We start from the raw sequence: 15,199 nt of genomic DNA on the forward strand, positions 1-15,199 counted from the left end.
ATTAGTAAGTTTCATATGGGGTTCGTGACGCGTTAATGGCGACGTCATCTATTAATGTTTTTGTGTTTCATTGTTTATTTTTCAACAAAACGCCGCAGAAAAGTCCAGCGTCCGATAAATTACTTATACGGTTAACTACTGACCCTTTACGGATCCTCCGGCCTCACCCCCTATGGATTTTACTTACACTCTATGGATCCGTAGGGGGTCAGTAGCGAACCATATAACTTATAGTATGCAGTCGTCACAACTCGGCCGATTCCGGACCTCATATACATGTAGAAGGTGAGTAGCGGAGTTACCCGAGGATTGCCGATTGTATTTGTATGCACAAATGGCTATTGTTATGTCATTATTGTGTTTTTGCTAAACGGTCGTTGAAAAAATACATTTCATGCCTTCAATGATTTTAACTGAAACATATAAGAAACGTTAAGTACTACGGAGAAGAAAATTAGTAAGGCAGAGAAACCCCAAACATATACGACAAAGCGAGGCGAATTCCAGTTTCTCTGTGTATTACTGTAAGAATGTATAATTGAAATGTATAAAAGAATTATAATACATAATAATACTTAAAAGGAGAGTTCTTAACTGAAAAAAACAAACCAATAACGATCTCAAAAAGGAGAAAATAAAACATGATAAGGAATAGAGGAGAAATTAGAGAAAAAAACAAAGAAGAAGAAAGCACAGAAAAAAAGCACTTCAAAGCTATACACTCATGGTTGATAAGATACTCAAAAGATGTCAAGATTCAATGGCAAAAAGAGTAAAAAGATGGCTAACATCGAGAGAAGGCAGATAACAAAATTAGAAAAAGGTAATATATATAATCGTTTCTCCATTTAATTCCCCATCGCCTTTTAGTCCAACGTTAATAAAAATTACTGATAGCAAATAGTTAGGTATATTGAAAAAATATTGAAAAGTGGAAAACACCAATTTATATTAAAACATTAAATGGAGTGCATTTAACGAAAGTTTTGGAAAACAAAATATATCATGTGTTCTAAATGCTTTGTAACTCCTGCATGGCTTATCAATCTTCGATACATCCACAGCGGTTGACAAAGAGGGACAAATAGAAAAAAACGGAACAGCGAAACGAAGAAAGATAGAGACGAAGAAATCCGAAGAGAAGAACGTGCACAATGACGAGGAGATTATGAAGAAAGACGATAAAGTAATCAAAATGAAAGTTATTGATATGAAAAACTTTGAACTTTGAGCTTTCAAATTGTCTTTTTTATGTAGTATTTTTTCTTCTCAATCAGAAGATCTCGAGTACTCTGGAAGGGTAAGCATATCCCGATTCATTGTGTTTGAATGGAGTCGTGATAGCATGCATGCGTTTAATTTATTGCAAGAGTTCGAGGGTTTTGCATTTTCGGTTGGTCAGCTCGGAGTAAGTATTATGTGTCTGGGTAGGATGACCTGTTTTTGTTTTGAAATAGCAAAGAATCCTGCCTATAAGGTGTTGATCTTTTTCAAATCAGGGTTATATTAATTTCACATTTAAATGTCAATGTAATTTTTATATATCTGCCGCTGGACGTTATCATCAACATTCTCATCATCGTCGTCGTCGTCATCGTTATTCATTGTCGTTGTCATATACATCGTAATTCATCGTCATCTTCATTTATTAATCAATGTAAGTTAATACACAATTAATAAAAAAAAGAAATAGGAGAAAAGATAAAAGACAAAAACAAATTCGGGATAATGAACCGTGTAGTAAATAACAGTCAAAAATCAGGACGGTTAATTGAAGCTATACTGTATGAACAACTATTTTGTTTGTTTTCTTTGGATACATCTTCTGACATCAGAATCGGACTTCTCTTGAACTGAATTTTAATGTGCGTATTGTTATGCGTTTACATTTCTACATTGGCTAGAAGTATAGGAGAAGGGTTGAGATCTCACAAACATGTTTAACCCCGCCGCATTTTTGCGCCTGTCCCAAGTCAGAAGCCTCTGGCCTTTTTAAGTCTTGTATCACTTAAATTTTAGTTTCTTTTGTACAATTTGAAAATTAGTATGGCGTTCATTATCACTAAACTAGTATATATTTGTTTACGGGCCAGCTGAAGAACGCCTCCGGGTGCGGGAATTTCTCGCTACATTGAAGACCTGTTAGTGACCTTCTGCTGTTGTTTTTTTTTTATGGGCGGGTTGTTGTCTCTTTGACACATTCCCCAGTTCCATTCTTAATTTTATGTATACATCTGATTTTGACAACTTGAAGACTGTGTGTTTAACCCTAGATGTCTTCTTTGGTATGCGTCTCGTTGGGTTCCTGTCACATTAAAGCGCATTCAACACCTCCTAACACATGTTACATTTATAAGTGACAGTTTTATGCTGTCAAAGTAAATAAATATTAACGACATTAAAGTTAAGAATGAACTTTTAGATTTTTTATCCTGTTTGTTAACTTGTGAAAACCGAATGATATAAATTTACAAAACTGCAGGCTTCTTAATTGTTTGGGCGTATTGCATTTCCACTAATTTTTCAACGTCCCAATACTACGTTTCCGCAAATTTAAAATATACATTTCCGCAATTTGTATTTATTACTTTTCCGCAAATTTACCTGGTAAATTATAAAGATTTGATTTGATTTTTTCTTTTTAACAAAGAAAATGTTCTGATCTCAGTATTGCTACAATTTACTAGATATAACTACCGACTCGGGTAAGGATAAGTTAAACTTCTTTGAGAAATCTTTGGTTCGGCTTACTTGCCAACTGACATGATTGAAGAATGCTTTGTTGAATGAATTGCCGATGCTCCATCTGACGATAAATGCATGAGGTCTGCCAATTATATATTGGAATTTTATATAGATGGCAATTGCGATTTCCACCAACCATTTGGGCATCATTCCTGACCCCGAGGAAAAGAGAACAACGAATGGTGTCGAGTCTTTTCGTGTCTACCTGAACGAGCAGTTTCACGCTAGCCATCCTACCATATTTGTCTTTGTCGATGTGTTATTGAAACTGAATACAACATCTTACATAAAGATGAGAACTTTAACTGTAGAAAAGGAGAAGATGGACTTCCTTCCTGAACAAAATACAAAATGTGTAAACGGTGAATACATGACCACACCTTGAACAGCAAAGAGAATAGTACCGGCATACATTAGGCATAAATGCAACGAAATGGCAGTTTAGAACTCAAGATTTGCAGCGATGAAAAACAAACACTACGAAAACTTGAAAATGAATTTCCTAGCAGAGGCTTATGGTTACAGAACAGTAAATATAGGATAAGTCATAGATCGTGGTGAAATTTTGAATACAACTTATAAATCAAAAATTAATTTATGTGGCAACAGCATATTAATTGTTAAAGAAATATAAATAAATTTAGGAGATGTGGATGTTATGATTTTAAGACAAAAACAATTAAATTTGTAACAATGCATGCACTCGTTATTATGTATCAGTATTTCGTGCTTTTTTATGTGCCAACTTATTGTTCAACCAAAAAATCCATCGGCATAAAAAATCCTAAACAATCCAAAAAAGAAAACCAGCGGTCAAATTTATGATAACAATAAAAGAAAAAACGCCAAAAATGACAGATTGCAAGCTACTTCAACCACTAAATTAATGCATCCTAACTTGAAATAGGAACATAAAACAAATGGCGCGGTTAAAAGCTATCAAGCTAAACCCTAACATAGGGCAGTTGCGTAATAGCACAACTTACATTTGTACGAACAGACTTTAAAAAGCAATTCGAAATTTGATTGACCCCTAAGTTCTACACGAAGAGTACCGCACCCATAAAATAACAAACAAAAAGACAAAGTATAGAAAAAATACTTCACTACAAATGGATTCTTGTGTTGTGATGTTATGCTATTGTTTCAGAAAAAGGGAGAAGGTTTGGCCCATTAAAACGTTTAATCCCGCTGCAAATGTTTGCACCTGTCCTAAGTCAGGAATCTGATGTACAGTAGTTGTCGTTTGTTTATGTAATATATACGTGTTTCTCGTTTCTCGTTTTGTTTATATAGATTAGACCGTTGGTTTTCCCGTTTGAATGGTTTTACACTAGTAATTTTGGGGCCCTTTATAGCTTGTTGTTCGGTGTGAGCCAAGGCTCCGTGTTGAAGGCCGTACTTTAACCTATAATGGTTTAATTTTTAAATTGTTATTCTGATGGAGAGTTGTCTCATTGGCACTCACACCACATCTTCCTATATTATCTATCTTGAGGATTTTCAAAATGAATCCAATTTCATCTTATAATTGAAAAATCATGTTTTCCAAGACTATAATAGCATTCAGAACATAACAAACGGATTCTGGGTAAATACATGGATTGTATTTCAGTCTATGGGCTTATTAAAACTACAGACTTCTATATTGTAAGTTTTTTTTGTCGGTAACGTGTATAGACAAAACATCGTGTGAGCTGTTGAATTACATAGACAAAAAAACCACAAAAATTAATATATTGTGATGAATGAATCTGAGAGTGTTCTACGTCATAAACGAATTTGCGACTTTTCGACGTCATAAACATCACCAGCGACAACGTTATCGTCGAAGTATCGTCGATTCAACGTAGCAGGATTTTTTTTTACTGTCTAAAATCTTATCCTGTACAGCTTTATAAAGATTGAAGTGACGGGAAAATCCTTGTGGTAAGTTATTTTTTCGTTATTGCTTTCTTAAATTTGAATGAAAAGGAAAAAAAAATCGGGGAATAGGCCAGCGAATCAGCTACCAAAAGAGAAGTGTATATACCATATGCCTAGCTGCGGAACCGTAGCTCTTAGGTCCTTATGTTATTTTTATGCCAAGCTCAAAACCGCCTTCAATCTTGTTAAGTTGTTAGTAATTTGATTAAAAATACCAAAGATCCTCCATCAACATCAATTGATTTTAGGAAAATACATGATACATGTAATGCCTAATAGTTTTCAAACTCGGAATAACTGGGGCAGATTAGACGAGGGTATCACCAGCCCAGTAGCCAGTAATTCGGTACTGGCATGCAAATACGGATTTTTTGTGTTATTAAAATTTGCTGTTACAAAAGTATTATAAATTATTATAGATTAAGGAATGTATTTCCCTCATGCAAAGCTCTGATTCCTTTCACGGATTTGGCTATACTTTTTGGACCTTTTGGATTATAGCTCTTCATCTTTTATATAAGCTTTGGATTTCAAATATTGTGGCCACGAGCATCACAGAAGAGACATGTATTGTCGAAATGCGTATCTGGTGCAAGAAAATTGGTACCGTTAATTTTATTAGAATATTTTTTTTTAGTACGAAACCCTTATGTGTTTATCTGGATCAGACGAAAACATGTAAACAAATTAAGAGATTCAACAAATATTCTTATTGATTAATAAGTCTCAAAGATAATTCAACTTTAAAATTTCTCAAGCAAAGCTCATGTTTTTGTAGGCGTGACATGGATAGACCAGCAAAAGTGAGAGACAAAGAAAAGCAGGTCGTTTCAAAGTTTTGTGATGTTCTACTCAATGTAGCTTCATCTCAATTTACTCTCAAAGATTGGAAAGAAGTTGAGACATACGTACAGGTTATGGAAGAAAAGGAAGCATCTTCAAAGATGGAAATGGGTATGTAAACGAGAAAAAAAGTGTATGAATAAAAAGAGACTTTCTCTTTCTGTGGGGTTTCCAATCCATATATAGAGGTATAATAATAACTGTCCCAACCCTGAACCTAAACCTTATAGTTACTCTTTTCCTTTTCCTTACTCTAGTCTAACCCTAACAGTAGGTTTATCTCTAAATTAACCCTTAATATAAATAAGAAAAAAAACATAATTTAACCCTCACCATAAATGAACACTTACCCGAAATCACAGCGACCCCTTTAGATGGATTCAGTAAATAAGCGAACAATTGAAATTAAACATTTGTTTAATTTTATATACGTGAATCCTATTTTGTTATTCTAACCCAAGGGGAGACTTGCTTCCACAAGGAATGTCATATTTGTTTTACATTACCAATTTTTGTTCATGCATGTTCCTATGCATATGCATTTTTTTTTTTTGTAAAGTTCCTAAATATTCAAACACAATTGTCCTTCCACATTTTGTTTTCTTCTGATAACTTCAGTTACAAGGAGCATAATGGGCATCAATTATTGAAATATACTGACATGCTAAATACAGGATATTAAATCAGTGTGATTTTGTTTTCAAATAGTTAAAATATTACGTTTTTATTTTAATTTCTATTGAACAGTTTTTATATTGATTTGAGATATAAGATATGTTGATCTTTTATATACATTTGTATCTAAGAAATTTGACTAACTTCTAAATATTAATACTCATACGGTCTGGAACATATAAATACATGTAGGAGAGACTAATTTGTGGTTACTGAATAGACTGAAGATTAGTTAATGTGATGGCACTATAATTTTACGACCTACTTACAAACTCGTTAAAAGACTGTAATATATTTTTGTCCTTGCATGCATCTCTTTGTTTTCCAATTGTAAAGTAAACAAAAATCTGAGACGAACATGTTTGCTAAATATTTCTCATTAGAAGAAAAAAATATTCTGAAGGTCCAAGACAATATGAACAAGTGAAACTACCTGGTCCCTTTTTCACTAGCACTACGGACAAGAGGCGTTAATATGGCAAGCCGTTTTACTATTTATTCTAACTTTGAGATATCTCATATAATATATAAGATATCTCCTATAACATATAAGATATCTCATAAAATATATATAAGATATCTCATATAATATATAAGATATCTCATATAATATATAAGATATCTCCTATGATATATGAGACATCTCATTTAATTTTCTTTATAATATATCGTATATATTATATGAGATATCTTAAATGGTTTATAAGATATCTTATTTAAAAATTATTTATAAGATATCTCATATAATATATATTAAGATATCTTATATTATCCAGTTTTTATAAGATATCTTATATACTTTATAAGATGTCTTATAAACTTTAGAAGATATCTTATAATATATATTATAAAGTATATAAGATATCTTATAAAGTATATAAGATATCTTATAAAGTATATAAGATATCTTATAAAGTATATAAGATATCTTATAAAGTATATAATATATCTTATACAGTTTATTAGATATCTTGAAGTTAGAATAAATAGTAAAACGGCTTGCCATACGCATACGTTTAAGTACAACCTTTTCACGTAACAATTTGTTACTAAGTAAAAATTATTCTAATTGTCGTGAAATAGACAAATTTGTCATAATTATGTGTTTTTCGTATATTTATATGTTATAGATAATATAAAAAAGATGATGTGGTATGATTGCCAATGAAACAACTACCCACAAAAAGGCCAAAATGACACAAACATTAACAACTATAGGTCACCGTACGGCCTTCAACAATGAGCAAAGCCCATACGACATAGTCAGCTATAATTGGCCCCGATAAGACAATGTAAAACAATCCAACGAGAAAACTAACGGCCTTATTTATGCAAAAAAATGAACGAAAAAAAAACATGTAACACCTAAACAAACGACAACCACTGAATTACAGGCTCCTGACTTGGGACAGGCACATACCTAAATAATGTAGCGGGGTTAAACATGTTAGCGGGATCCAAACGTTCCCCCTAACATGGGACAGTGGTATAACAGAACAACATAAGAACGAACTATAAAAATCAGTTGAACAAGGCTTAACTCATCAGATAGACAAAAAAATACAAGTGGACGTGGCCGGGTACTTATACATCCCGACACAATAAGCCGTTATTTCTCTCGTTTGAATTGTTTCACATTGATATCCTGGCCTTTTATAGTCAGCTATACGGTATGGATTTTCTCGTTGTTGAATGCCGTACGGTTGTCTATATCTACTTGCCTCCACATCATTTGAACTCTAATGTTTACATGGTATACAGAGCTGTCTTGTTGGCATACGGATTTTTTCATCTTATAAATACGCCATTTTGTTCAAGGTAATATTTGTTTTTCTGATACTCTTTTACACCCCCTCTTTTAATATATATTTTATACATATTGTGTCATAGTGTATGTATACTTTTTTTTTGTTAGTACATTTTTTTTATTGAGTTAAGCTATTTCCACTGATATCATAGTATGTCTTTCTATATATATGGTTATTTATTTTTTACTTTTGATATATACTTTTCTAGATAAATTGAAATATATGGATCACCTGAAAAGGGGAGACACGAAACACAACGCTTTGGTGAGAGACGTAGATGTCGATCAAAAGGAGGATGAATACCGTGGGGCTCTTTCCAAATATAAAGAGAATGACCTCGAGAAAGATGAATGCGAGGAAGATCCTATCAAAGATGAAGAGAGTGGCCTAGTAAAATATGAATTTCCGAGAGACCCTATCAAAGATGAGGAGAGTGGCCTAGATGATCCTATCAAAGATGAGGTGGGTGGTCTAGAAGATCCTATCAAAGATGCGGAGGGTGGCATAGAAGATTCTATGAAAGACGAGGAGGGTGGACTAGATGATCCTATCAAAGATAAGGAGGGTGGCCTAGATGATCCTATGAAAGCTGAGGAGGGGAGCCTAGAAGATCATATGAAAGATGAGGAGGATAGCCTTGAAGATCCTATCAAAGACGAGGAGGTTAGCCTAGAAGATCCTATGAAAGATGACGAGGGTAGCATAGAAGCTCATAAAAAAGACGAGGAGGAAAGTCTAGCAGATCCTATCAAAGATGACAAGGGTAGCGTAGAGGGTCGTATTAAAAATGAGAAGGATATCCTAGAAAATCCTATCAAAAATGAGGAGGTTGATCTAGAGGATCCCACAAAAGATGAAGAGGGTGGCATAGAGAAAGATAAATGCCTTGATGATCATATCAATGATGAGGATGGTTGCATTGAGATAGGTTAACACCTTGGATCTCTAATGAAAGATACAGGTATTTTAAACATAGCATTGAAAAAAAACCCATTTGTTTGAAACATGACCATAATGTAATGTACCTTAAATTTGGCTTTGTTTAATAAGTCGAAAGGTTATTCGTAGATCATTGTCTGGTAATCCTCTTGACTCACAGTTTTAAACTAGATGTGTCAAAGATACAAACATGATGGTAGTCTCACATATCAAAAATCAGCTCAAAATCTTGAGGCATATAGACAAAAATCCGTATAACTATAATTTCAATTATTTATCAAAGTCCGAAACCCGTTATTTCAGCAAAATTAAAATTAGTAGAGCAGAACCTAACTTAAACTTCACCTGTAACACATGGTAAACTCACATACAAAAAAATCAGCCCAATATCTGAAGGCGTTTAGAAAAAAGACCGTACACATGTATAACATATAACTGTGATTTCCGACAATTTCGCTAAGTCCAAAGCCTCTAATTTCAGCAAAAATTATTTGAGCGGAACGCAACTTTAACTTGGTCTGTAACTTATCATGGTTAACTCACATACCAAAAATCAGCCAAATATCTGATGCGTTTAGAAAAAACTCCGCATAATGGTTTGTTGTGGAATGACGGACAAGGGTTAAACTATATTGCAACGAGAACTTCGTAGCGGGGCCATGCAAACAGCATTCACATATTATATATCTCTATATGTATAACAAAATCTATCATTCAAATTAAAAAAAAACTGTACTTCTGCTGATGTTTGTGTGCGTTTTCATAGTTTTTATAAAACCATTGAACGCTCTCTGTTTGATTTTTATTTCACTGTTTGCCCCGTCAAACCACGGATACTATCACGAGACTGTAAAAAGTAAAATCACAAAAATACTGAACTCAGAGGAAAATCAATACGGAAAGTCCATAATCACATGGCAAAATCAAATAACAAAACGCATCAAAAACGAATAGACAAGAACTGTCATATTCCTGACTTGGTACAGGCATTTTCAAATGTAGAAAATGGTGGATTAAACCTGGTTCTATAGCGCTAACCCTCTCCCTTTAATAACAGTCTCATCAAATTCCGTTATATTTACATGATGCATTAAATAAACAGTCACAATTAATAGTCAAAATACGGGTACATCAGCCATCATCGCATAACAATTTTAAAAGGGACAATTTAACAGAACAAAAAACATCTATCTACGAACACATGGATTGACTTGAGTGTCTGACGTCATAAAATTTGTATACGTCACATAAATGTGTCGTTCAATGTGTATACAAACAGTTTTAAAATATACATAGGCAATGTAAGCATACAGAGTTAAAAAATCAAAAGTATGTAAGAACAAATTACAGAAATAGACCGAGATTTAAACTAGTCTAAAAGTTATAGGTAGAATTTATGAGAATCCAAAAATAGTAAGTTCCACTACGCGATTGAATGATTTTGACGTTTGTGGTTCAACGTATATAGTGATTCATAATAGAAATATATCATAATGACATATAATAGACCAAAATAATGCTGACGGGATCTTTTAAAGTACAGAGTCACGTATTAAGAACAAAAGAAATACAAAGAGTCGCATATACAAAACAAACCACAAAAAATGAAAGCCAATACACACACATTGACGAGATGTATAAGTACCGAGCCACGTCAAACGGATATCACATAAAACCATTCAACAGTAAAAGTAATATTAATAATAGAACAAAGACAAATGAAAGAACAGTAAAACATATTGTTGAGATGACAAACAACATCAGTACGCAGAATCTATACATCAAGACCATCGTGTATTATTTGAGAAGTTGATACGGAATATTTATCAACAAGGTCTTGGTACCTTCCGATGAACTTTTTTTAGAAAAAAGACGAGACGTTCTTTGACATACCCCTGGTTCATCAACTTTCCACTCAGACACTGATGACGTTTTACAAAGTCTGAGTAGGAGCTGCAGGCTCTTGAATATCGAATAAGTTGGGAAATATATATCCCATATGCAGGTGAAGTTGGTATGTTGCTACTAAGGTGGGGAAATTTACAATTTCAAAATTAAAATCGTCTCGTTTGTCATAGATTCTGGTTCTGAGATGACTGTGTAAGTCAAATTCGAGATATAAGTCTAAAAATGAGGCGGAGGAAGCGGTGTCTGTTGTTTCTTTAATCTCTAGTTCTGGGGGATATATCAATGAAACCCAATCAGAAAAGTTCGGATTGTTTATGGAAAGAACATCATCAATATATCTGAAAGTGAAATTAAATAATCTGGCTTCTTTGATCCTCTTGTTTTTGATATGAAAATAAGAAGAGGTCGGCAAGAAGAGGCGCACATTTTGTTCTCGTAGAAATGCCGACAATTTTTTGGAAAAGTCTACCTCCAAACTCAACAAATATGTTGTCGATAAGAAACTCCAGCATACTGACCACTTGTTCTTCTGTGTAGCATATTTTACCTTTTTGTTTGTCACTATTAACGAAATATGTCTTATGAAATCCCAAAGTAATAAATGTATAGTGTATGCTACCATTTTTATGTTGAAAGGCATTGTGGATAATTTCTTTTAGGCGATTTTTCAATTTTACATAGGGAATGGTGGTATACAGGGTTGAAAAATCAAAAGTTTTGATGGAACTAATTTCAGAAAAAGACCGAGATTTAAAATTGTCTAGAAGTTCTTTAGAATTTTTAAGAATCCACATATGGTTAATACCACTACGCGAGTAAACAGTTTCACAGTATTTCTGAAGACCCTCTTTCACTGCGGACAGAATCTTAGTCAATCTAATGGACAATTCTTTAGTGGAACATGCAGATGAGCCAGCAATATACCGTTGTTTGTACGGAATTTTATGAAGTTTTGACACTGAGTCCATCGAGCTCTATGTCACGTGACACGAATGACACATTTGATTTGTTAAGCGAATCAAATTATACTTGTTCGTTACTATGGTTACATATAATTACGTGTAACTTTTTCTTTAAAGGATCAGATATAACAAAAAGTAAAGAGAAGAAACCAGCAGATAATCCACTCAAGAATGCTGTCAACTACAGGGACAGAAAACAGATGGAGAAAAGAAGAAAGAGTATGGAAGAGAATAAGAAAGAAGAAAATGCCAAAGAGCAACAGAGGAGAAAACAAGTGGCTAAAATCGAGGGAAAACAGAAAAAGAAATTAGAGAAAGGTACTCACTTAAATAATTGTGTCATGCTACTAGATCAAATTTATTAATTCAGTGTAAACGTATGTATACATGTATGGCACGCCGTTATTATATTTATTCAGTTTCGAGATATCTTATTTAGTTAAATAAGATATCTTATAAACTAACTGAGATATCTTAATAACAAAATGAGATATCTTATATATTAATTGAGATATCTGATTTATTAAATAATATATCTTATTAAAATGTTTATAAAGATATCTTATTAAATAAATAAGATATCTTATTAAAATATAAGATATCACTATTAATTTATAAGATATCTTATTAACTATATAAGATATCTTTTATATAGTTAATTATAGCGATATCTGATTAACTTAATAAGATATCTCCATAATTTAATAAGATATCTCTATTAGTTTATAAGATATCTCTATTAATTAATAAGATATCTCTATTAGTTTATAAGATATCTCTATTTATTAATAAGATATCTTATAAAGTATGCATTTAAAAGATATCTTTATAAAGAAGTAAGATATCTTATATACTTTATAAGATATCTTATTAATTAATAGAGATATCTTATTAACTTATAGAGATATCTTATAAACTAATAGAGTTATCCTATAAACTTTTAGAGATATCTTAAAATTGAGAATGGAAATGGGGAATGTGTCAAAGAGACAACAACCCGACCAAATAAAAAACAACAGCAGAAGGTCACCAACAGGTCTTCAATGTAGCGAGAAATTCCCGCACCAGGAGGAATTATTAACTTATAGAGATATCTAATTAACTTATAGAGATATCTTATAAACTAATAGAAATATCTTATAAACTTTTAGAGATATCTTATTAACTTATAGAGATATCTCATTTAATTGGTTATAAAGATATCTTATTTTTTATATAAGATATCTCCATAAGTTAATAAGATATATCTATTAGTTTATAAGATATATCTATTAATTAATTAATTAATAAGATATCTTATAAAGTATGTATCTAAAAGATATCTTTATAAAGAAGTAAGATATCTTATTAATTAATAGAGATATCTTATTTACTTTCAAATTGAATAAGATATCTTATAAAAATTAAAGATATCTTAATACTTAATAAGATATCCTGTTAAATAAATAAAATATCTTCAAATTTGAATAAATATAAAAACGGCGTGCAATATACATGTACTTGTTTTTATTAATTCATTATTTTTATTGAGTTAAGCCATTTCCATTGCTATTATAGTATGTCTGTCTGTACATGTATATATACTAATCTACAAAAGAAACGATACACGACTTTGAAATTTTTTTTTATAAAAAAGTATTAAATATAAAACAAAATGAGAAACACGAGACTGTAATTGACATTGAGTCCATCGAACTCGGTGTCACATGACACGAATGAACAAGTTTGATTGCATACTAGCGAATCAAATTATACTTTATTCGTTACTATGGTTATAAAATGTACTTAAATGATTTTTTCTTACGTTAGAAGGATCAGAAATAACAAAAATAAACCAGATGAAACCAGAAAAAAATCCACTGAAAGAATCTGTCGACTATGTGGACAAGAATATGATGGCAAAAAGAGGGGGAAAGAAGGAAGTGAAAAAGATGAAAAGAGATGAGAAGAGAATAATTAAAAGACATTTTCAAAAAGTAGACAAAGTGTTGAAAAAACACGCCATAGATGTAAGGAAACGATGTGAAATAGAACTGAAGAGGGAAAAACAAGTCGATAAGATCGAGAGAAAACAGAAAAAGAAATTAGAGAAAGGTATTCACTTGAATAACATGGGCTTGTCTGTTGTATAACAATGAGCGTCGGAACATTTTATCACATTATTTTTGATACGCCTTGAACGTCGATTCTGCAATAAAGATATATTCATTGTACTGAGTTAAAGTTAATCTGATTCAAGTACGTCAAATTAGCAGTGCTCTGTTAAAGGGTCAAAGTAAATACTTTGTCAAAATTTTATGCAAATTAAGCGAGCCAAATTAAATTAAGTTAAAGTGAAAAAAAAACAAGTCAAAGGTAAAATAAAGACGTGAAAAATCTAGAGAGAATCATTGTTTCCGCCAAAAGTTTAAAGGCTCACTGAAACACAAAAACGGACTCTTCATTATTTTTTTTTAGTTTCTTTATCTTTATACTACCGATTCATAAAAGTTTTGAGGAGCTCGATATTTTGAATCAGAGACGCGAACATTTGTTATTACAAATCTATTATTTAGAAAAAAAGTATAAAATTTAACCACCACAATATAATGATGAAGTAAGTTTTATAAGTCAGCAGTATAAAAACATTTGTTTTATTTTGACATTAATTGTTTTACAGAGATGAAAGGAAAAGAAGCAAAAAATGTTAAAGATGAAACAAAGAAAAACATGAAATCCACAGCTAATGAAAAAGACGAAAAAAATTATAAAAAGAAGGACAAAACAAAGATATAATCAAAGAAATCCGAGGAGAAGAAATTAAAAAAGAAAGAATCAAAGAAATCCGAGGAGAAGAAATTAACATAGATAGAATCAAAGAAATCCGAGGAGAAGAAAAAAACAAAGATAGAATCAAAGAAATCCGAGGAGAAGAAAAAAGCAAAGATAGAATCAAAGAAAACCGAGGAGAATAAAAAAACAAAGATAGAATCAAAGAAATCCGAGGAGAAGAAATTAACTAAGATAGAATCAAAGAAATCCGAGGAGAAGAAATTAACAAAGATAGAATCAAAGAAATCCGAGGAGAAGAAAGAACACAAGGATACAGAAAAAAATACTATACAAGATGATTTAGAAGATGTAAACACCGCAGATAAGAAGAAAATATTTGGATCAAACATTCGAGCATTCTTAAGATCCCTATTTCGTGTAAAACAGGAGAAAAACAAAGATGTTAAATGTTAGTTATTTTGTTTAAATAAATTTATTTTTTATTTGTTATTTTGTTCTTTTTTTCAACTTAATTAGAATAAAATGGATCATCTTAGCAAACAGTTACAATTACTACGGTGGTGTCTTCCTCCTATTCCCACTTAAAAATTTGTAAGGGTTCCACGGAACCCAGTGTCTCGC

The 15,199-nt window shown here is 32.0% G+C and overlaps 2 protein-coding genes across 2 annotated transcripts; both read left to right on the forward strand.

Moving 5' to 3' along the window:
• Positions 1-5,456: 5,456 nt before the first annotated feature.
• Positions 5,457-12,040, forward strand: LOC134690387 (S-antigen protein-like). Its single transcript, XM_063550360.1, has 3 exons — positions 5,457-5,625; positions 8,206-8,958; positions 11,924-12,040. Exons 1-2 carry the CDS (start codon positions 5,457-5,459, stop codon positions 8,928-8,930), a joined length of 894 nt encoding a protein of 297 aa, XP_063406430.1. The 3' UTR covers positions 8,931-8,958; positions 11,924-12,040.
• Positions 8,946-15,031, forward strand: LOC134690070 (axoneme-associated protein mst101(2)-like). The gene is made up of 4 exons (XM_063550045.1): positions 8,946-8,958; positions 11,924-12,124; positions 13,616-13,900; positions 14,658-15,031. The coding sequence occupies exons 1-4, from the start codon at positions 8,946-8,948 to the stop codon at positions 15,029-15,031; spliced, it is 873 nt and encodes a 290-aa protein (XP_063406115.1).
• Positions 15,032-15,199: the final 168 nt, after the last annotated feature.

This window comes from Mytilus trossulus, chromosome 11 (assembly GCF_036588685.1).
Source record: "Mytilus trossulus isolate FHL-02 chromosome 11, PNRI_Mtr1.1.1.hap1, whole genome shotgun sequence".
NCBI classification, from domain to species: Eukaryota; Metazoa; Mollusca; class Bivalvia; order Mytilida; family Mytilidae; genus Mytilus; species Mytilus trossulus.

Coding starts and splice junctions, on each gene's coding strand:
- LOC134690387 (XM_063550360.1), top strand. CDS start 5,457: ATGGATAGACCAGCAAAAGTGAGAGACAAAGAAAAGCAGGTCGTTTCA. Junction 5,626..8,205: donor ATCTTCAAAGATGGAAATGG/GTATGTAAACGA, acceptor ATACTTTTCTAG/ATAAATTGAAATATATGGAT.
- LOC134690070 (XM_063550045.1), top strand. Junction 12,125..13,615: donor GAAAAAGAAATTAGAGAAAG/GTACTCACTTAA, acceptor TTCTTACGTTAG/AAGGATCAGAAATAACAAAA. Junction 13,901..14,657: donor GAAAAAGAAATTAGAGAAAG/GTATTCACTTGA, acceptor TAACATAGATAG/AATCAAAGAAATCCGAGGAG.